This window comes from Podarcis melisellensis (genome assembly GCF_964234715.1).
Source record: "Podarcis melisellensis genome assembly, chromosome: 4".
Lineage (NCBI taxonomy): Eukaryota > Metazoa > Chordata > Lepidosauria > Squamata > Lacertidae > Podarcis > Podarcis melisellensis.
This window is the reverse complement of record NC_138531.1, coordinates 81074267-81095436: the sequence shown is the minus strand read 5'-3', so window position 1 is coordinate 81095436 and position 21170 is coordinate 81074267. Positions and strand designations below refer to the sequence as shown.

Here is a 21170-nt window from a genome sequence, read left to right as displayed (position 1 = left end):
CTTACTTCACTTACACCAAGGGTGCAAAGCCAGACGTGTTGAGGGTTTTTTTTGGGGGGGGAAGGGTTTCATGGGCACTGCCAGGGGGGGCAGTGCCCCTCCTTAAATCCTCAAAAATTATTGAAAAGCATTAAAAAGGTTCTCCCCCCACAACAAAAGCCCACTGCTTGTAATGTCCTCTTTTGGGGGGGATTTTTACCTGTGATCTCCCCCCAAAAACTCAGCAACGTTTTGCTTCCCCCCAACAAAAATCCTGGGAGTGGGGTTCACCCTTGTTTACACTGGTGGGCAAGGCCATGAGCTTATTCCCCAGCAGAAGGAGGGGAACACCCCCAACTCAGCTGGCCCGGCTTTCCACATGTTGCAGCCAGTCCTGCCGTGACAGCGCCCCTAGCTCCACCGAACACAGGAGCATGGTGAGAAAGGCAGAAGTGAGGCAGGTCTGCTTGAATGAACTCCTAGAGGATTGCCTAATGCTCTTTGCCTTTGTTCAGGTGAAGGCATCCATAGGAAATAACCACAGGGATCATCCGTCTAAGCCACTGCCTCCTCTAAGCCACCGCCTGGAGGCAGGAAAGTGGAGCTCAGCATCTTGACAGATGACTCTCTGTAGCCACTCCTTGCAAGTTTCCGGTTATGGAGATTTCCTTTGAAAGAGCCTGCTATTTTCATAGGGACAGCAGAACACAAGGAGAGATTGAGAGGTGGGATTAAGGAGAGAGAACCTGCTCCCACTTCCTGGTTTTCTGTGAAAATGAAATGGACCATATGGGACCTGGAGCCTGCAGGTTGTTTCTCCCTCTAATCCAAAACATGTTTAAAGCAATTGAGTGGAAGAACAGGAATTCTCCAGTGAGAAGAAGCTGGCTGGGCTGTTTCAGAAGACTCAAGGCATTTCCACAAGCGATGCTTGTGAATGGCCTTTGGAGGCCATTTCTGCAGCTGACATTTCAATTCTTTTTTCCTGCTGAATTTGTAATTCAGATGAAATATATGCACTGGGCAGAATCTGTGCATTTGATTACAGCTACCTTCCATTTTCTGTCCTGCCTCATTGGTTTTATTATCTATTACATTTCTTTACTCTTCCCTAAAGTGAAGACCGAAAGGTTGGCTACAAATCAATAAAATGACATTCATAATGATATTCGCAAGTGGTGCATTCTAGATTAAAAAGCATCTGTGCAACCTGATCCTGTGTTTACACAAATGTAAGCCCCCTTCCTTCCAAGTGTGCTTCACACAATTTTGTGTGTATGATTGTGCCTGTCACTTGCAAAAACATCACTTGTGAACACTGTGACATGCAAAACAAAGCCTGAGAGATAATACATATTCAATTAGATGTACATACTTTAGTTTTTGTAGCCTTTTCATTTGATTTACAAACCCATCGGAAAATGCAACCAATCCATTTTATTAATTGAAACATCATGAAAAGTCATAATGTGCTTCTATTGGAGGGTGTGTGCGTGTAATTCTTCAAGATATTGCAAATAAGTAATTGGCAACAGTTTACTGTTTCCCCCAGAAAGGGTAAACCTGGATTAAATGGAGTAAAAATATGGGCTGGCTTTTTTATGCTCATGCCATGTGAATGCAGCCCCTCCACCCACCCAAACTGCATGCATGAGGAGGACCAACCCACAATAAACTCCTGTCTGGAAGCACCAATGGGTAGCTTAACCGGAAAACCTGGACCCATGTGGGGGGCGGTGGCAGAACCAAGTTGTCTGCGATGCGAATGGTCAGTTAAGTATTTTTATTTATTTACTTGATGGCGGGGGGGGGGCAGCTGCACAGCCATGCCCATGCAGTTGGACCTGCTGAATTTTGCAGTGGCTGCAGTTCTACTACACAGTGATGAAGTCACTCTCGCTGGGAAACATGCTGGGAAATATTTCCAGAAGGGTAAGAGTTGTGTCTAATCCGGTGCATCAAAAAGTGTCGTGTCTTGTGGCTCCTTAAGAGATTCACGTTTATTCTGCATAGGGCTCAAAGTTATTTTAAAAGGCTCTGAGTATCCAGAGGTATATATCGGGGTGTTTCTGGGTGAAACTGGCCCTTGCTGGGGGTGCAAAAATCACCTATCAGACTATGCAGTGTGTGACATCTGTGTGTTGTGGTGATGTGATGCCGCTGTCACAGCAAGATCAAATGCAAGAGAAGCTACCAATCTTCCCCACACCATGACTCAAGGGTGTGGTTTTTTTGGGGGGGGGGGCGTGCCAATACATATTGCGAAGGACACAAGGGACCCTGGGTACATCTCTGTGGGTATCAAGGCTGCCTGTTAGCCCCTGTTAGACATGTAGACCCTGCAACCCAACACTGGCATTCTGCATATGCTCAAAGGTGCCGGTGTCACTATTACCCCACAGCTGGAAAAAGTGGTGCTGAGTCTGAACACAGATAAATCCCAGGTCTGAAGTTATTATTCACATCGCCATTTGAACCAGGCATCTATAGATCATCCCAGACTTCTTTAACTCACTGGAGCTTGGCCTGTGGTAATAATTTGTATAACACCATTCACTGTGTGTTTTTGTTTTGTTTTGAGGCTGTAGCGCAGTACAGTGGTACCTCGGGTTACATACGCTTCAGGTTACATACGCTTCAGGTTACAGACTCCGCTAACCCAGAAATAGTGCTTCAGGTTAAGAACTTTGCTTCATGATGAGAACAAAAATCGTGCTCCAGCGGCGCGGAGGCAGCAGGAGGCCCCATTAGCTAAAGTGGTGCTTCAGGTTAAGGACAGTTTCAGGTTAAGAACGGACCTCCGGAACGAATTAAGTACTTAACCCGAGGTACCACTGTACTTGAGAAGGTCGTCGGTTCATCCCCAACATCTCCAGAAGGGGCTAGGAGGAGTCTCTCTCTTAAACCCGGCAGAATGAGAGCAGACCACAGGGAGCTGCTATGATCTGGTGGCAGAACTCAGCCTAAGACAGCTCCCGTCTCCCCAGGGTGGGCTTGCGGCGCCCCTGTGACGAGGAGCCATTTCCCGACGGCTGCTTCCACGGGCGTGGCGACCGGAAAAGCCCTTCCCCGCGGAGCCGAGCACGTGGCGGCGCCTCCAGGGCGCCTCGCCACGTGCGGGGGGGCGGGACTAGTCCTCTCGCGGCTCCGCCCCGCCCCAGTTCCTCGCTCCCTCGCAAGGGCCCGGGGCGGCTGGATGCTGCAGGAGAAGCGGGAGACCGCGGGGCGGTATCTGGTATCCTATAGACTCATTTCAGCGGCGCGCCCGGTTAGCAAGGGAGCGCTCCTGCAGAGCAGTCGCACATACACACAGAGCAACCCCCTTGGCCAGAGCCCCGCTGAATTCGGCGAAACTTGTACCGTTGTAAACGTGCGCGGGATCGCATTCCGCTTTACCTCTCAGGAGTTTGCTCCGCGCGCCGATTGCGCTTTTGCCTTTGCCCCCGATCCTAAGGCGCGTCTACTGCCCACCCTTCTTACTGTGCACGGCGAGCCTTACTTACTCCCAGGTAAGCGTGCCCTGCTCAACCTTGACTTGGGAGTAGGAAACGCGCACATAAAGCGTGCACACCTCTGACTATATAAGCCCAGGCTGCGCAGCAGGCTCGCCGCGCGGGGGATCGACTTGCAAACGAAATCGGCACAGAACCGGGCTGGCTGGAGAGGTTTTCCTCGCTCGCTCTTCCCCTCCTCTCCGGAAGGACGCCCCGCGCTAGTGGATGACCCAGTACCTAAGCCCGGGATCCCCGCCTTAAAACAAAACACGCTTTGACCCAGCGCCGTGCGCGCTGCACCCCCCTTATCTCCTTCCCCACCCCCGGTTTTAATCCCTGCGCCCAGGAGCCCCTGGATCCGCGCGCGGCTGGGAAGTTCTCCGCCGCTTTCAAGCTGCAACGCCGCCGAGCCTGGCGTGCCGCAGACCAGCAAAAAGCCCGAGCGAGGGAGCGACTGGCTGGCTGGGTTTTCGCGCGAGGCGCTTCGGTGGCACTGAGCTGCCTGGGATGGAAAGGGAGCGCCGCCGCCGCCGCCGCTCTAATGCAGCAGGTAGCGTTGCGCGCTAGGACCTGGGCGGAATCCGTGTCCGCCCGCAAACTGGACTACCTTAAACCCAGCCCAATGCCTCTTCCTGCGCCACTTTTCCCTGCGCGCTTGGATGGAAGAGGCACAGTCGAGAGCCGCAGCTCGGCACTGGAGGACAGCGGCAGCGCGGCACCGGGAGCCCTGCGGAAGCGGCACCTGTTCCCAGGCGAGGCAGCCGAGAGAGAGCAGCCGTGGGACACGTTGTTCGGCGCGGATCGCCAGCCCAGCTGAGCCCAGAGAGGCACCCGCGGTGCCTCCTCCGGAGAATTCGGGATAATAGGATCTGGACGGCAAAAGTTTTCTTTTATTTGGATTTTTTTAATTATAAAAAAAATCTCTTCCCCCCCCCTTCCGGGCGGTGGAGAGGGGGATTCGTCTCAGCCAGCCAACGTGAGATCTCCCACCCACCCTGCTCTTCTTTTTCTTCTTCTTCTCCCGCTTTTCTCCTTGCAGGAGTCCATGCTGATGTATGCAGCCAGTTATAGAGTAAAAACAGCGCATGCCTTCCTGGAGTCAGAATCCATAAAAAATCCTGGCGTCGCCCGTGCATCTTAAATATATCTGCCTATATAACAATAATCGGTGCGTGCAGCTCCCACTAGAAAAAAGCCTCTGGCGGCGAAGTTGCTATGGTCGTGCTGCTCCTAAGCCCCATGGAGAAACTACGGATTTTTAGCCTCATTACGGTCGGATGGGCAGAAGACCCCACCGCTTGCTAAGAGCTGGAGGAATATAGATGATCCCTCGCCCTGGACCCCTCCAGACCCGTCTGATGTGTTTATAAATATGTCCGTGTGCGGCGCTTTCTTAAGACTAACAGCGGCTTGACCTTGAACCTGGGACAAGTCGAAGCAGCAGATCACTTTCAAAAAATATATATATCCTACTTATTATTATTGATGGATTAAAGCAAAGGACATTCTTCCCCTCCATGTAACTACAAGTGGGAGGGGAGAGTGGAGTGGGAGCACGTCCTCCCCCCCACCCACCCACAAAAAAGGGGGGGAAGAAAAAGATCTCTGCCTTGGGTTTTTGAGCACCGGCACTACAGTTTTGCTTCAAAAACGAGCTCGCCTTCCTCCCCCCTTCCTCCTCCCTCCCCCTCGCTCCTGATGGCTCCCTTAGGTGAAGTTGGGAACTATTTCGGCGTCCAGGATGCGGTACCCTTTGGGAACGTCCCCGTCTTGCCGGCTGATAGCCCCGTGTTGTTAAGCGACCACCTGGGCCAGGCGGAAGCGGGTGGGCTGCCCCGGGGCCCTGCGGTGACGGACCTGGATCACTTAAAAGGGATCCTGAGGCGGAGGCAGCTCTACTGCAGGACTGGATTTCATTTAGAGATTTTCCCCAATGGTACGATCCAAGGAACCAGGCAAGACCACAGCAGATTTGGTAGGTATGGGCGATTTAACCTTCTGGTGGCCGTGGGGCTGACAAGGACAGAAGTTGGGTCTTTTCTTTTTTTAAAAAAAATCAACCACAACCAAATAAAATAATAATATTAATTTTTTTGGTCGGGAGGAAATGGGATGGAAAGTCGATGATGAGGATTATTGTTGTTGTTGAAACAGCTCGGAAGAGGAAATGCCTCCGGGATTTGCAGATGGCATGCAAACGGGACACCCCTGCAAGCGTGCAAGTAAGAGTTTTTTCACCAAAGAGCCACAAGTCTGGGGAATAATAATAATAATAATAATAATAGTAATAATAAATAATATTTTTAAAAGAAATGTCGCTCCTCTAGGTTTGTGGCTAAGGGGCAATAGAGGTGAGCAGAAGGTGTCCTGTTATAAATAAGGTTAATAGAGCCCGTTCTCCCGATGAGTCAGTAATGTGCTTCCCAGTCGCTTTTTTTTCTTAACAGCGAAGGATCGCGGCTTCCCAGGGCGAAGGGAGCGCCTCGTACTCTTCCCCCACCTCAAGACCCCCCCCCGCCAAAGGATCCCGCCCCTTTATCCTACCCCCATCACCGTGAGGGATCCCTCTACAGTGAGCGGCTCTTGCTGAGAGAGCTCTCTGCGAATAGCCCCCGCTGCTGTGGGTGCCTGCATCATAAGCCCAGATCTCTCGGTCATTAACGAAGGCATTCCCTCGCCTCTGTCCCTCTGCTGTGCGCCCACATGCTTGAGCGCAGGTACCCAATGGGAGCTCCCAATGGGAGCTTCCTTTCAGAGTTATGGGGGGGGGAGGTGTGTGTTAGAATCGCAGAACCCTAGAGTTGGAAGGGGCCCCGGGGGGCATCTAGTCCAACCCCCTGCAATGCAGGAATCTTTTGCCCAACGTGGGTCTCGAACCCACGACCCTGAGATTTAAGAGTCTCGTGTTCTGCCGATTTCATTCCCAAGGGCTCCTATTTGTGACTCAGCAGTATAGAGGGGCGTCGGAGGACTTCACGTGGTACTTCCGATGCTGTGGCCACATTCAAGTGGGCCTTCTCAGAGTAGCTTCAAAATGCCACTGAGTTCTTACAACGGGCTGGCGCTGGCCTGATTTATTTTTATTTTTTAAACTTGGAATTTTTTGAAGGGGGTTTGGGTGGTAAAATAATGCCACTGGGGGGGGGGGGTAAAGCCGGCTCCAGCGGCTGTTGGAGGGAGTTAACTTGTGAGTGAATCCACCTGACAGCACTTAAAACCAGGTCGTAAAAACAAAGAAAAAAACAAAAGAAAAAGAAAAAGTCCCGTGGTGCTTCTCCCCCCTTCCTTCCCCACCGCCATGCTTTAATGCCAGATGTTGAACAAGCTCTAAACTGTGTTCCTTTTATTGCTTTCGAGAGCTGGGGAGATAATGCCGGGGCTCGCGAGGAAGGGATGCGCTTCAAAGGGGTCATTGGAGATTCGAACTGGTCGTTACATGCAAAGTCATCCGGTGTCACCCTTCGTTCTCCAGAGGCTAAGGGGGGTCCCAAGCGGGTGCTAGCTAGTCCTACTCAGGTTGCAATGAATGGCCCTCATATGCATGAAGTTCAGTAGGTCTACTCTCGGTAGGGCTAGTATTGCCTGCAGCCCTGAAACAGCATCTTTCCCCCCCAGTTCTCTGCGTTGCAACATATGCAGCACACGTTCCCTTTTCAGGCCTGGGCGCAGTTTCTCATGCACCTGAAAATGAGAATAGTTCTTGAATGCAGTTGAAGGGAAAGGAAGGCGAAAGTCTGCGAAGAATCCCAGCGCTAGGCATGTAAACTTGAGGCTTACGGGCGCAAAGCAGCAGAGATCTCCTCGGCAGCTCTCAAATGGGGAAAGAAAGTTGAGGGATTATGCAGAAGTTGGCTTTGCGCTTCTGTAGATATGCGTCTCTGCAGACGCACGCCCCTTTTGCTCCGGGGTGGTTCTGCACGCCAGCAGCAGCAGAGGCGAGATCTGGTGCAGGGATGTGCATGCGCGCTCAAGGACGGGGCTGCAGTCTTTACGGTACGCTGGCTGGTGCGAGATCAAAAAGCAGGAAGCTCTGGTGCGTTAAGAGGCGAGATTTGCACGCTGTGCTGGAGCCCAGCGGCAGCCCGCGGGCTCACGCCGCTAGCAGGTGTACGGCGGCCGAGCTGGCGCTCCTGCTACCGCGCGCATTGGCCTTGGCAGCAGCAGGAGGGCACTGCAGGGTCCTACACCCCGCCGCTTCCTCTCCTCCCAGCCGCTCGCCTGAGCTGGGCCATCGCACCAGCTGCTGCTGCTGCTCTGCAGAGCTGCAGAAGCCCCGCGTTAGGGGGAGGCGGCTCATTTTACATGCGAAAAGGTGGATTTCCCGATACGGTGCGCCGAGAAGAGATGCAGTGCAGTAACAACTATGTCCTTGTAGTTAATTAAGATTCCTTAATATTCTCATTATCTGTTGGAAGATTGTTGCTCTCTAAATAAAGGTGATTCTAAATAATAATAATAATAATAATAATAATAATAATATCACCACCACCACAGGCAGCTACTGATTTAAGGGGTGGAGAATGGAGGGGTCATTGTCTAGGTCTGCAGTCAGTAACCTGGGTGCCTTCCAGGTATTTTGGGCTACAATTCTCATCAGCCTCGGCTCCCATCAGCCCCCAGTCGGTAGTACAAAATACCTGGAGGGCACCAGGTTGGCAAACGCTGGTCTAGGGTGGCCAAGTGCAAAAAAGAACAGAGTGCCTGTACTTGGTAATAGTTTGTGGGTTTTTAAAATTATTATTAATAAAAAAGGCATTTTGGTAGGGTGCAGCTTATTGTGCTGGGATGGTGAAATGGCTCCTGCTTCACCTGTGCAACAGAAGTTCAGAGGAATATGTCCTCATTTGTGTCTGGTTGCCCCATATAGAACTGTTCTGCCACTTACTTGGAAAGGCTATGTGTAGTGGACAACTCAAAAACCTCCGTGATCTCATGGCACTTAATGTGGTGGGATCCTTACACCATCTGTTCAGCTGCAGCTCTCCCTGCGAGGGGATGACTATTGGATCTAGGACCGAATGGAAAGGGGAGGCAAGATAGTTTAGATATTGTGAGAATTCTGTTCTGTAGCTAAAGTTGCAAACCTCCCGTACGTGCCCTGTACTTGGGCACTGATTTCGCTGGGAGCTAACTTCTGGGTAACTCTGCATAGGCTCAAGCTGCTGGGCCCCACAACCGGCTTTTATGTCAAGCTGTTCCAAGGGACTCTTGGTTTCAGGCATGCATTATTCCGTTAACAGAATGCTGAATGCAGTGAGGATAAAAACTTCTGCTTACCTCCATAGGGACATCAAGAGGTCAGGCCACACAATCATGGATGGCCATGATGGCTGTGTTCTGTCTCCACTATGCAAGACAGTTTGCCCCTGTATACCAACCAGTTCAGCACAAGTAGGGAGAGTGCTGCAGCCCCTGCTTGTGGGTTTTATGTAGGCATCTACTGGCCACCTTGAAAGCAGGATGCTAGACCAAGTTTGCGATTGGCCTGATCCAGGTTCCTAAACTACAACATTTCCCCGTATGTCACATGCAGAAAGCAAATAAGACGCAAATGGATCAAACAACCCAGCCAAATCCACATTCCATAAAATAAATTAGCCTTTGGAATCTTCCGAACAGGTTTCATTGCAGACCTTGAGAAACCAAGGTCAGAGAAGTCCTTTCCATAATAAGCTTGGCCAACCCATTGAAGGACTGAACACCTGGGGCCCTTGTACTATCCTGGAACCATTTCAGCTGGTTTAAGTTCTGTACAGAATGCAAAATGCCTGCTTACAGTATATATAAAAGGTGGAGAGAGCGCTCCAAAAAGGATTGGCTTTTCATGATGGTAGTGGGTTCATTGGGAGCAGGCAGGGCAGAAAGGTGACCCCAAAATATACTGCAGCCTACCCGATCCTAAAAAAATTTGACTTGACATTAGTCCAAGTCTAGTACATTTCAGTGTACTTCCTATTGGATTACTTTTTATCTTGAGAAGTAATTCCTGTTGAACTACTTGTATCTTGGCATCAACATAAGATGGTAAAACTCTAAAGTAATTATGTTCTAGTTTGCCCTAGAGAATGCTGGGAATTACAGTTATGTTGTGTGCCAAGAGAAGTATGGGCACATCTTGGCTCCCTCACCATTGCAGCATCTTTACAATTCCCAGGTTTGGTTTTTTTATTATTATTCAAGTTGTCAGTTATTTTTAAACCAAAATTTGTAATGCATGTGTCCATGTGTCCTTGCATTCCTATGCGTTTCCAGAACCAGCTCCAGGGACTTGTATTTCGGGAGTTGCCCAAAGGCCCCAGCTAATATAGCTGCCCAACACCAGTGCATTTCCGCAACTCAAGGCTACTCAGAAAGTAAGCTCCATTGAGCTAAAGGTCACTGACTCCCAAGTCAGCAGCTGCAGGATTGCAACCCTCGTTTCCAATCCGAATTTAGCTGGGTAGCTTTTGGTTCCAGAATAAGAGGAGGCTTCTCCATGCATTTGAGTATTTGTGGGTGGGCGGGGTTTTAAAAGTCATGCTCGGAAATAGGACCCAGGGACCCAGTTTCCTGCTTTGGCTATGCACCCCGCCCCCCACTTCTCAGAAGAAATCTTAGACGGGAAGCCTATTTTAGACACGTGCCAGGGACATGTCATAAATCAAGCTGCACCAGCTCAGGGACCCGTGATACTTTTACCATTTTAACGTCTTCCTTTAAATGCAAGCTCTTTTACGAGATCCAGTGTGGAACGCGATCCCCGCGGGATCAAAGCGGATGCTATCTCTCGGGGGAATGTCGGAATTTATTGGGGATTTTTTTTGGTGGTATTTTTTTTTTTTTTGCGTGTGCCTTTGGTGTAGGTAGGCCATTGACGGTGCAATACTGGTAAACTTAAGGAATTTTGTACCGGGGATGGGGGAAGGTAGCGTAGCTCTTGCGTAAGCACAACCACTGCATGAGAGGGAGAAAAATCCCACCCTTCCAGAGAGAGAGAGAGCTCTGCTAAGGAGTCACGCTAGTCAACCCTCGTCCGGGCTCCGGCCAGATCAGCTCCCAGCAGAGAAGCAACCGGCAGCACCGGACGATCGCGCCCCCGCCCTCCGGCTAGGTGGTTTCGCACGCACTCGCGCTCCGCTCAGCAGTAGCAGCAGCGTTAGTTTTCGCCCGGGGGGAGCGTGGGCGGGGCTTTCGCACGTGCTTATGCGCGTCACGGGCCCTCTATAAACGATCGCTTTCCCATTATTTTTCAAAAGAACGGTGCATAGATCCCCGGCGGAGCGCGGGCGTCTCCGCTCCCCAGGTGTCGTCACGCGCCGGCAGCTGCGTGTCCTCGAGCGACATGCTGCTGCTGCAGCAGAGGGTCCTTGCAGCGCCCGCTTGCAGTGCACCTGACGAGTCTCGGGGCTGCAATCCCGAGGCACGCTGAGCTGCGGAGCAAGCCCTGCTTTCCAGTTCATTTATATATCTATCCATTGCATAGGATCCGGCTGCTGCAGCGTCATACTCTCCCCCCCGCCCCCCTTTACTTCCCGGGCTGCTGTAAAAAATCCTGTTCTGCTGCTGCTGCAGAGAATGACTCGGATAAGCAAGAGGAGCGGGACCTGCAGTACTAAAGCAGCTTCTTCGGGCGCATCCTGCAGAGAAAGGAGAGCGGACCCCCCCCCCTTTCCTTTGTCCAGCACCTCCTGTTCCCCCACTTGGCCGAGGCCTCTGGAAAACGCAAGGGGTAAAATGTAGCAGCCTTAGGACCCGGGAGGGTAAAGGCAGGCAAGCCCCTCCCTCTGGGGAATGACCCCGCTTCATTGCACAATGTCATTGCAATCTTTAAAACCGATTTCTGCCTTCTCCTTTCTCACCGCCCCCCAACGCCCTTCTGCTTAGTGGGTAGGAGTGAAAATGCAGCTTGCACTCTTCTTGTGTTGGTGCTCCCCCCCAGTAGTTGGGGCAACCCAGGCAGAGGGGTGGGGTACAAATAATAAGACTGCTGTTAAACTTTTAGCCTGCTCTACCTTGCAAGGTGTTTGGGAGTAGCTGGCACAATTCCTTTTCTAAGGACTTGTGAAGTCAGTTAAACGGTGAGGCCCAAGGTCACCCAGTCAGCTTTGTAGCTGAGGGAAGAGTATTTGAATCCAGGTCTCCTAGTCCAGGAATACCAGTCACTGCACAATGCCATCAGAGGCTTTCTTTGATTAGCACTCGGTTCTTTACACCAGGGTTGGAGAAACCTGCAGCCCTCCAGATGGTGTAGGACTACAACTCCCATCAGCCCCTGTCAGCATGGGCAGTGGCCAGGGATTATGGCGGCAGTAGTCCAGCAACATTTGAAGGGCTACAAGTCCCCTACCCCTGCTGTACATGGTTTTCAGTATTCAACATTTATAGAGCGCTTGCTTTTCAGAGCTCTTCTTTAGCACAGCCAACCTTACAAGGTAGGTCATTGATTCCCAGTTTTACAGGTGGCGTGTCCACTTATAAAATTGGCAAGCTGGAACATGTGCAGAAGAGGGTGGCCAAGATGATAAAGGGTCTAGAAACCAAGCCCTGTGAGGAACGGTTGAGGGAGATGGTTGTGTTTAGCTGGGAGAAGAGGGGACTCAGAGGAGATACGATATCCATCCTCAAAGGTCTGAAGGCTGTCACATGGAGGACGAAGCAAGCTTGTTTTCTGCTCTGGAGGGTAGGACCCAAACCAAACCAAAGTTACAAGAAATGAGATTCCGACTAAACATCAGCAAGAACTTTCTGACGGAGATGTTTGACAGTGGAATAGACTCCAAGGAGGGGTGGTGGACTTTCCTTCCTTGGAGGTTTATAAGCAGAGGTCATGCATGATCCAGTTCAGATTCCTACATGGCTGAAGGTTGGACTAGATAACTGTGGGGGTACCCTCCAACTCTACAATCTATAGTTCAGTCTAACATTTTAGCCTCTAAGCTTTAAACTCATTGTGGCAAAATGCTGCTAAGCCAGACCGTTTCCTCTCCCAAGTTTTTTTAGTGTAGCCTTACACCAAGGAACTTCGAATGGAACTTAGTATGTCTGAAAGGACAAAGGGAAATGTCTACTCTACCTATTTTGCTTTAACAAACTAGATGAACAGATGTTTCTGGAATCCGATCAGCTCTGGCCAATATGGCCTGTGGCAAGGGATGATGGGAGTTGTATTCCAATAGGCTCCTGAGGGCCACAGGTCCCTCCACCCCTGCTCTAGAGGGACCCTGTATGCAGATGGAGCAGACTCAGTAAGGAGCTGGTTTAGCCCTTAAGCGCAGTGCTTTGCTTCCACTCAACTGATGGCTGCCGTTCTGCTGCCTCCTCTGGGGAAAGCACTGCATACAAGGGCACTGATGCAGCAAAAGCAGAATCTACCCTCCGCCTCTGGTGCTGAGTCCGTACTAGGTGCTGGGTGCATGTCCAATATGCGAAGTGTTGGAAGTTCCACAGGGTGACCTTGGGCAAGGCATATCCTCTTACACCAGGCTTCCTCAAACTCGGTCCTCTGGATGTTTTGAGACTACAATTTCCATCAACCTTGACCACTGGTCCTGCTAGCTAGGGATCATGGGAGTTGTAAGCCAAAAACATCTGGAGGGCCGAGTTTGAGGAAGCCTGTCTTTACACTAACCTACCTCCTAGAGTTGTTGTGAGGATAAAAGGGGTGGTGAGCAGCGTGTAATGTCGCCTTGATCTCTCTGGAGGAATGCGGCCATATCTGCCCCATTCAAACTGTCCCTGTATATATATTTATATATGCACACACTTCTGCTTGCTCTGAGGATAACCAAAACTTGGCACTTGTGTGTGCTTTCTGTAGCGCTACAATTTTCTTTAATAAAAGGCGCCAGCTAACTTTCATAGCCTCGTGCTGTTCTGGAATAGGAGCCAGCCCTTTGGAAAGAGGGGGCGATTGGCAATTATATATCCTAAAAGCTTCAGGGAGAGTTTGCCTTACCTGCTCCCCCAGGTAAAAATCCCTGGACGGGAGATGCAAAAGCCCTCACCTGCACAATGTCCTTTTCCTGCAGTCTGTGACCTTCCATGCGTAGCTTGTGACTCCAGCTCCGTTTGCACGTAGGTGATGATGCAGCAGCGACAGCCTCCTTGCAAAGGCTGGGGGGGGGGGAAGCTGAGTCCTGCTGCTGCAGATGAATTGCAGTAGCTGTTTCATAGATGGTGGGCAGGCACTCTTCATTTAAGTCTTTAGAAAGTGCCTCCTGTGGCTGGTAAGGCAAAATAGGACCACAGCCATCGCTGGCAGGATATTTTTGTTCTAGCAAGCTGGGGATGCCCAGTTATGATTTTTCTAAATTTGGGCAGCATAGGTTGGCCGTTGAACAAATACTTTTTTGAGTCTGTGCACAAACTAATAAATTTTATTATGGCATAAGATTTGGTGGACTAATGCCCACTGCGTCATATGCATGTGTTAAGAGCTTGTGTTTTATTCTGTTTTTATTGTGTGCACCACTTTGATGATTTTATGTTGTGAAGCGGTCCATAAATTTTAATTGCCACCACCACCATCAGTAGGGGTGGAAGGGGCCCATGACTTGTAACTTCAGTCCTTTTTACTCCTTTCTGAACTGAGCTTGCTAGAGTACTCATTAGTTTGTGATTTCTGTAATTTGAAGTTAGAATGCTTTTGAATTTCAGCTTATCTGGGCTTATGGCAAGGTGTCAACAGGGCCGATGATCTTCTAATTTTGCTTATTAAGTGCATGTGCATATGCAAAGTGAGGCCTAATGGATTTAATAGTATATATCCAGGATGCAAATTCTGTCCCTTTGTTCTACATCAACTCAGGCTTCTTGCTGCTTTTACTATTTTTTATTCTATTCAATTTTTTCTATTTATGCTATTTCTATAGCAATAGGATTTTGTTTTTTTAAAAAATAATGGCAACAGATGACCTTTCAACCTGATCAGAACCCAGGGCCCAATATTCCCTTGCACTTATTGCACCCCCTAGAAAATCAGCATGAGGCTCAAAGTTAACTTACAACAGCATTCTAACATTCAAAGGTGTGTGCGGATGTTAATTGGACAATGGAGGCTTGTATTGAGGTGTTATAACTCATCCCATTCTCCAAACCTATGTCAACTAACAAAATAAAAACAGCATACCAATGTATTATATTGAAACCAAAAATACTATTCATGTGCATTGGGTTGGAAATGATTTCCCCTGCTTTCAGTCGGGCTTATTCCTTATAAGCGTGTTTCGGACTGCAACCTAACTCAGACTTGCATCCCAGCTTCATGTTAAGCCCATTGAACTCAGTGGGACTGCCATTTGCTTCCTAATAAGTTACTTTGCAGCCTTTAAAAATACCAAAAGCAACTCCTCTCCAATGTCTGCTGGCTTCACTTTGAGCCCGTTGCCAAAGCCAGCCCAAACAGGAAGAGCTTCTAAGAGATACTTTAGCGCATCTCTAAAGGACCAGCCACCAAGAACACCTTGGTTTGAAGCAGGCTCGATAGTATTGCTAAGAAGGCTCCCTTGAACTAAGGACTTGCAGTGGGATGCAGATTGCAATGTCTATCTGCCAAGAAATCCCTCTATGCTCGTGGCTAACCTCCCCCATGCATGGATGTGTGTGTTGTGGTCACATGTGTTTTCTCTCTCTGCTTGGCTTGTAGAAGAATCAGTCTGGATGGCACAGTAGCTATAGCTCCAAGGCAGCAGGTTGGATCCAGCAAAGTTATATCCAATTAAGCAAGTCAATGTTAGTTACGTAATTTCAGTGAGCTTCTTTTAGTGCAAATGGAGCCAGTGATAACGGCTCTATACCAGTGTTGGTTGGTTTCTCTCTCCATCGGGCTTTTCACTTCCATCACAGGTGATGTGGGTGGCGCTGTGGTCTAAACCACCGAGCCTCTTGGGCTTGCCGATCTGAAGGTCGGCGGTTCGAATCCCCACCATGGGGTGAGCTCCCATTGCTCTGTCCCAGCTCCTGCCAACCTAGCAGTTCGAAAGCATGCCAGTGCAAGGAGATAAATAGGTACCACTGTGGCAGGAAGGTAAATGGCGTCTCCGTGCGCTCTGGTTTCCGTCATGGTGTTCTGTTGCTCCAAAAGCAGTTTAGTCATGCTGGCCACATGACCCGGAAAGCTGTCTATGGACAAACGCCGGCTCACTCAGCCTGAAAGCGAGATGAGCGCCACACCCCATAGTCGCCTTTGACTGGACTTAACCGTCCAGGGGTCCTTCACCTTTACCTTTTACTCCAGTGTTGCATTTGAACAGTTGCACTGGTGTATCTACCAGTGTGAAAGCACAGGAGGGGCTTCCACCATAACCATATTTGTAAATATCTTCTCAAGGCCATTAGTCCGAGCAAATGCCCTGAAAGTAGGTCTCCAGCCCCTTATGCCACCCCAAGACTACAAAAAACAAAACTTGAAGGTTCATTCCCCCCCCCCCCCCAACTAGTCACTGCAGGAACTGTCAAGAGAGAAATAGGTAATATTGACAAAAAATAGTTCCCCCCCCAAATAATACAAAATTAGGAATTTGGCAAAAGGAAACACTCCCCACCCCAACAGTGCATGGTTAAACTATGGAATTTTCTTCTCCTGTAATGATGGCCACTGACTTTCATGTCTTCAAAAGGGGATTAGACATATTTGTGGGGCATAAGGCCAGGGCATTTTCCCCCCAGTTGGAACTCAGTTCTGGCACCTCTCAGGTGGGTGCCATTGCTATTTTAAGAGAACGAGGGAGGTGTTTGTGGTGAATCCTCACAAAGCTACAGTTACCAGAATCCTTCACAAACTGCAGTTTCCAGGCTTCTTTGGGGGAAGCCATGACCGTTAAAGTCATATCTTAGTGCTTTAAATGCATGATGTGGGTGCGAGTTGCTAGAGCAGAGAGGGCTCATGCCTTCATGCCCCACTGTAGGCTTCCCAGAAGTATTTTATTGACTAGATAAGCCTTTAATCTGGTCCAGCAGAGGTCTTCTTAGGTGCATTTTGCAAGCTTTTTAATTCTCAGTATGTATCCAGTCCCATAAACATTGCTGCCTCTTATACTCAGCCTAAATAAAATATGTTGCTTTTTTATTCAGTGCATTCATACACCACCTTTCCAAGGAGCTCGAGGTGTAGTACATGGTTCTCCCCCCTCTCCCTTTAATCCCCACAACGACCCTATGAGGTAGGTTAGGCTGGGAGGCAATACCTGGACAAAGGTCACATCCAGCGAGTTTCATGGCTGAGTGGGGATTTGAACTCTGGTTTCCCAGGTCCTACATACATTTTTGTGCAGCTCTGCACATAACATCTCTCAGTAAGTTATTCGTTTCCTATTCCTCGCTGGAGCTCATCTGAGACTGAGCCGGCTGAGATGTTTTGTTAGTTCTGTCCTGAGCCGCCGGCAGCTCTTGCAGCTCACAGTGGGCCTTGTGGCTCCAGGAGGTATGGAAACACCCGGGAATGGCTGCTGAGTCAGCACTTAGCATCACTAAGTGGATTTGATAGTTTTGGTACTTGGGTACTCCCTTAGGAGCTTGCTCCAGGTGAGTGGGCAAGTGGCAAACTGCAATTCTGCCCTTGTTTCCCCCTAAACACTGGTAATCTGCAGCCATAGAAGGTGTGCACACAACAAATTTAAAGCATGTGATGTTCCCCTAAGAAATATTGGGAACTGTAGTTTACCCCTCAGAGTGCTGCAGTTCCCAGCACCCTTAACAAATCACAGTTCCCAGGATTATTTTGGGCTGCTTTTAAGTGTGATTTAACTGTTTTGTGTGTGTGTGTGTGTGTGTGTGTGTGTGTGTGTGAATGTAACCATTGTCGTGTCACCTGCAGAAGCATTTTCTTTCTTTGCTGAGTGTGCAGCTGTTTCACTGGGATTTAAACTACAGCTGTTCCTTTCCCTCCTCCCCTCCCTTCTGATCAGGGGCTGTTCCATATTGCCTTGTATTGAGTGACAGCCCATGGAAGACGCCGCCTGTGAAAAAGGAATTTTGTCTCTGATTGAAGGGGCTCTGCTTGAGAATTGTTTTCTTGGCTCCCTTTGAAATATCCCGGGGAAATTGAAGCCCGTTAAACTCCAGATTGCAACTGGTCAGATGCAAACCCTTGAAGGGGTCCAGCAGTGAATGGCCAGTGTGAGTACTGGTGTATCTTGCGTGTCTGGTTAGATAACATTGGCAGCCTAATGACCCATTCCTGAATCTCTTGCCACCTGATGTATGGGAAATGACAGTTCAGCAACCTGATTGCAATATTTCTTGCAGCAGCATACAAGGCCTAAAGATTGTACAACAATCCAGTGCAGTGTTGCAAACCATGATATGGCTGTATGCACCCCAGTATCTGAGCAAAATGAGAGATTTCGGGGTGCCAGCACATACTATGGCTGGAGTTTTCCTAGAATGAAGGTCACCAGAGACTGTGGTGTCTTTTATTTACATCTATTTACGTAGAGCCTAGGACTTGCTGATCAGAAGGTTGGCGGTTCGAATCCTTGTGACGGGGTGAGCTCCCGTTGCTCGGTCCCCGCTCCTGCCAACCTAGCAGTTTGAAAGCACCTCAAAGTGCAAGTAGATAAATAGGTACCGGTCTGGTGGAACGGTAAACGGCATTTCCGTGTGCTGCTCTGGTTCGCCAGAAGTGGCTTAGTCATGCTGGCCACATGACCCAGGAGCTGTATGCCGGCTCTCTTGGCCAATAAAGTGAGATGAGCACCACAACCCCAGTCGGACACAACTGGACCTAATGGTCAGGGGTCCCCTTTACCTATTTATGTAGAAAAGTACATACCACCCTCTCATAAAATATCAGAGCAGGGTACAGTGGTACCTCGGGTTACATACGCTTCAGGTTACATATGCTTCAGGTTACATACTCCGCTAACCCAGAAATAGTACCTGGGGTTAAGAACTTTGCTTCAGGATGAAAACAGAAATCGTGCTCTGGCAGTGCGGCGGCAGCAGGAGGCCCCATTAGCTAAAGTGGTGCTTCAGGTTAAGAACAGTTTCAGGTTAAGAACGGACCTCTGGAACGAATTAAGTACTTAACCCGAGGTACCACTGTACAGCGATATACAACCACAAAAAGCAGTATGCTTATATATATATAAACATTGGAAAGAACTTTCTTACACTAAGAGCTGTTCAACACTGGAACAGTTTCCCTCAGAAGGTGGTGGACTCTCCTTCTTTGGAGGTTTTTAAAGCAGAGGTTGGATGAGCTCTGCTGTCCATGGATGACTTCATTGAGATTTCTGCATTGCAAGGGGTTGGACTAGATGACCCTTGGGTCCCTTCCAACTCTGCGATTCGATGATATCACACACACACACAGGCTGAGCATATTATGGAAGAGCTCCAACAGTTTTTTGGCGCGTGGTGGGGATGGTAAAGCCAGAGTGTTGAATTCAGCACAGAGAACAAGACAAGGCCCCTTTATCTTTTCTGGGAGCATCTTCATAGAATTTCAGAACTGTACAGGTTCCTGAGGGTCATTTGTCAAGCTTTCGGTAATGCAGGGATAAGTAAGTATGGCAGCTGCTAGTTTGTATGGCAGCCTTTACCCTTGGGTCCTGCAAAGAGTTGCTTAGCAGACTTGGCTAGAGCCATTGCCAAAGAGGCTTGTTTGACCGCTTAAGCAGTCTCTCTGTCTACAGAATGCCATCTTCCAGATATAAAGCCACAGGCTGGGAGTGGCTCCAAAGACGACATACAAACCAGCCCTGCCAATCCTATAACAACATTACCCTGGAGCTGTAACTATCAGGGTCACATTCAGCAGTGCGTACTAGTTCGGGTTTTAAAGCAATCGGGGGGAAATGAACGAAATCCTGCAAAGTGCAATGGGTTGGCCAGTTGGCTAGTGGATAGCATGTTAGGAATGTCATTGTGTATGGCGTATGCCTTGTCACTTTGGCTCTAGTGGCAAAGTTATGTTTGATCTTTGCAAATGAAACATTATCCTGGATTGCATGTTTACAAGCCTTTGAGTGTTAAAGGGTTTGGAGAGGCAGGATACAGACCTTAGCAATCTGTGAAGTTAGCATATGATTCAGCCCTTAGACCAGAGGTTTTCAGCCTTTTTGAGTCCATGGCTCCCTTGACCAACAACTTTCTTTCTGCAGCACCCCTGTGGGGCTCAGGAACCTAGTTATGTCACCCCTTGCCTACAAAGTTGGCAGCTCCTCACCCTTTTTCAAACACCTTCCCTTGTGAAGTGTTTCCTCAGACTCTTCTCCTCATCCCTCTCCTTGGGAGTCCTCTGGGTAGCTCCATCTTTTGCCCCTGGTCTCTGAGCTGTACTCCCTGCCCCAAAGAGACGTGCTTCCTTGCACTGCCCCACAGGGGCCTGGGGAGCACCCCCTGGCCAGCCTCAGAGGCACCATTCGCCAGGGGAGCTTGTAGCCAGGGCTGCTGCAACAAACAGCTGTGCAAGCCTTTGGGAGGCAGAGACACAAGAAGGCATCAGAGGAGAGAAGGAAGGAAGGAAGGAAGGAAGGGAGGGAGGGAGGGAGGGAGGGAAGAAAGAAAGAAAGAAAGAAAGAAAGAAAGAAAGAAAGAAAGAAAGAAAGAAAGAGGGACAGATGTCAGTGTTGCCTGTGGCATCCCTGGCCATCATTCAAGGCTCCTGAGGGTGCCACAGTACACTGGTTGAAAACCACAGCCTTAGACTATATGTGGCACTATTAATTGAATGAGCACATTATTTATGTCCTGGAAACATTCAAAAGTGCCTTGAATTAAACAATACATCCGCTGACTTGGCAAAACTCATATTATGGACAGTGGGCACGATCCAGAGTGATTTGCGCTTTGATTTATGTAGGGTTCAGATGTGTCTCTGGATAGTTTTCCCTAAGGGAGTGTGCCGAGCAAAGAGTAATTAAACTGAAGCATTTCCTATTGCAATATGTAAACTCTGACTTCTCAAGAACAGAGACACAACCGACTTGAAAAAATCAGCTACAGGGCTAGCAGCGTTTTACTTTCAGGTGGTCAGCAGTGTGTGACCCGGCCATCTGAAATTGGAGTAGCAATTTCACTCCCAATTTACTTTTACACCAGAATGAAAGATACCAGGTTTATAAACCCAGAGCCTACAATATTGGACAATAGGCACATAACCTAAGAATTGGCCTCTCTTAAAATTGCTTGGTGATTATATGTACACAGGGGTAACTTGATAGTTTGGTGAAAGTTTTACAGTTTTACAAGATTTGGAGCCCTGATTATGTAGCTCTGAACATGGTGAAAGCTTTGCAACGGGCTGTTTGTATCAGATACTGTACTAGAAGTATTGCACCTAGCAGATAAATGCTGATTTTTTTGTTCTGTTTTATTACTTCGTAAGAATGCAAACAATTTAAAATGGACAGATTGCCTTTTACTAAGCTGGAGTTACCAATGCAGTGATGAGAAAAATATACAGCAATAATCAATAGTGTTCTCTTAGACTAGCAAGTGGGTCACAAAGCCTGTGCAGGCTTTGGACTTTATAAACAAGCTCAAAATAATTATTGCTTGCAATCCTTAACTGGTATGATGAATATCTCTTACAACTTTTTGTTTAGTTGGCTTGTTATAATGCTGTCTTGACACTTGTTGCAATAAATCAGTGAATTTTTGACTTGCGGGCCACCATATTAAAAAGTTTGGGAACCACTGCCTTAGAGAAAGGTACAACAGTACTCATCTTTGCAATCTTGGTTACAAAACTATCTTGGCTTCTACCTGTTGTTG

General features: G+C 48.8%; 1 protein-coding gene across 1 annotated transcript in view; it reads left to right on the top strand.

The window, feature by feature from the left end:
* Positions 1-4341: 4341 nt before the first annotated feature.
* The window catches only part of FGF9 (fibroblast growth factor 9), a 41631-nt gene continuing 24802 nt past the window's right edge, over positions 4342-21170 (top strand). Inside the window, exon 1 of the mRNA XM_081909460.1 lies at positions 4342-5448. Within this exon, the coding sequence (XP_081765586.1) occupies positions 5172-5448 (277 nt within the window). The 5' untranslated portion in view covers positions 4342-5171. The remainder of the gene's footprint in view (positions 5449-21170) is intronic.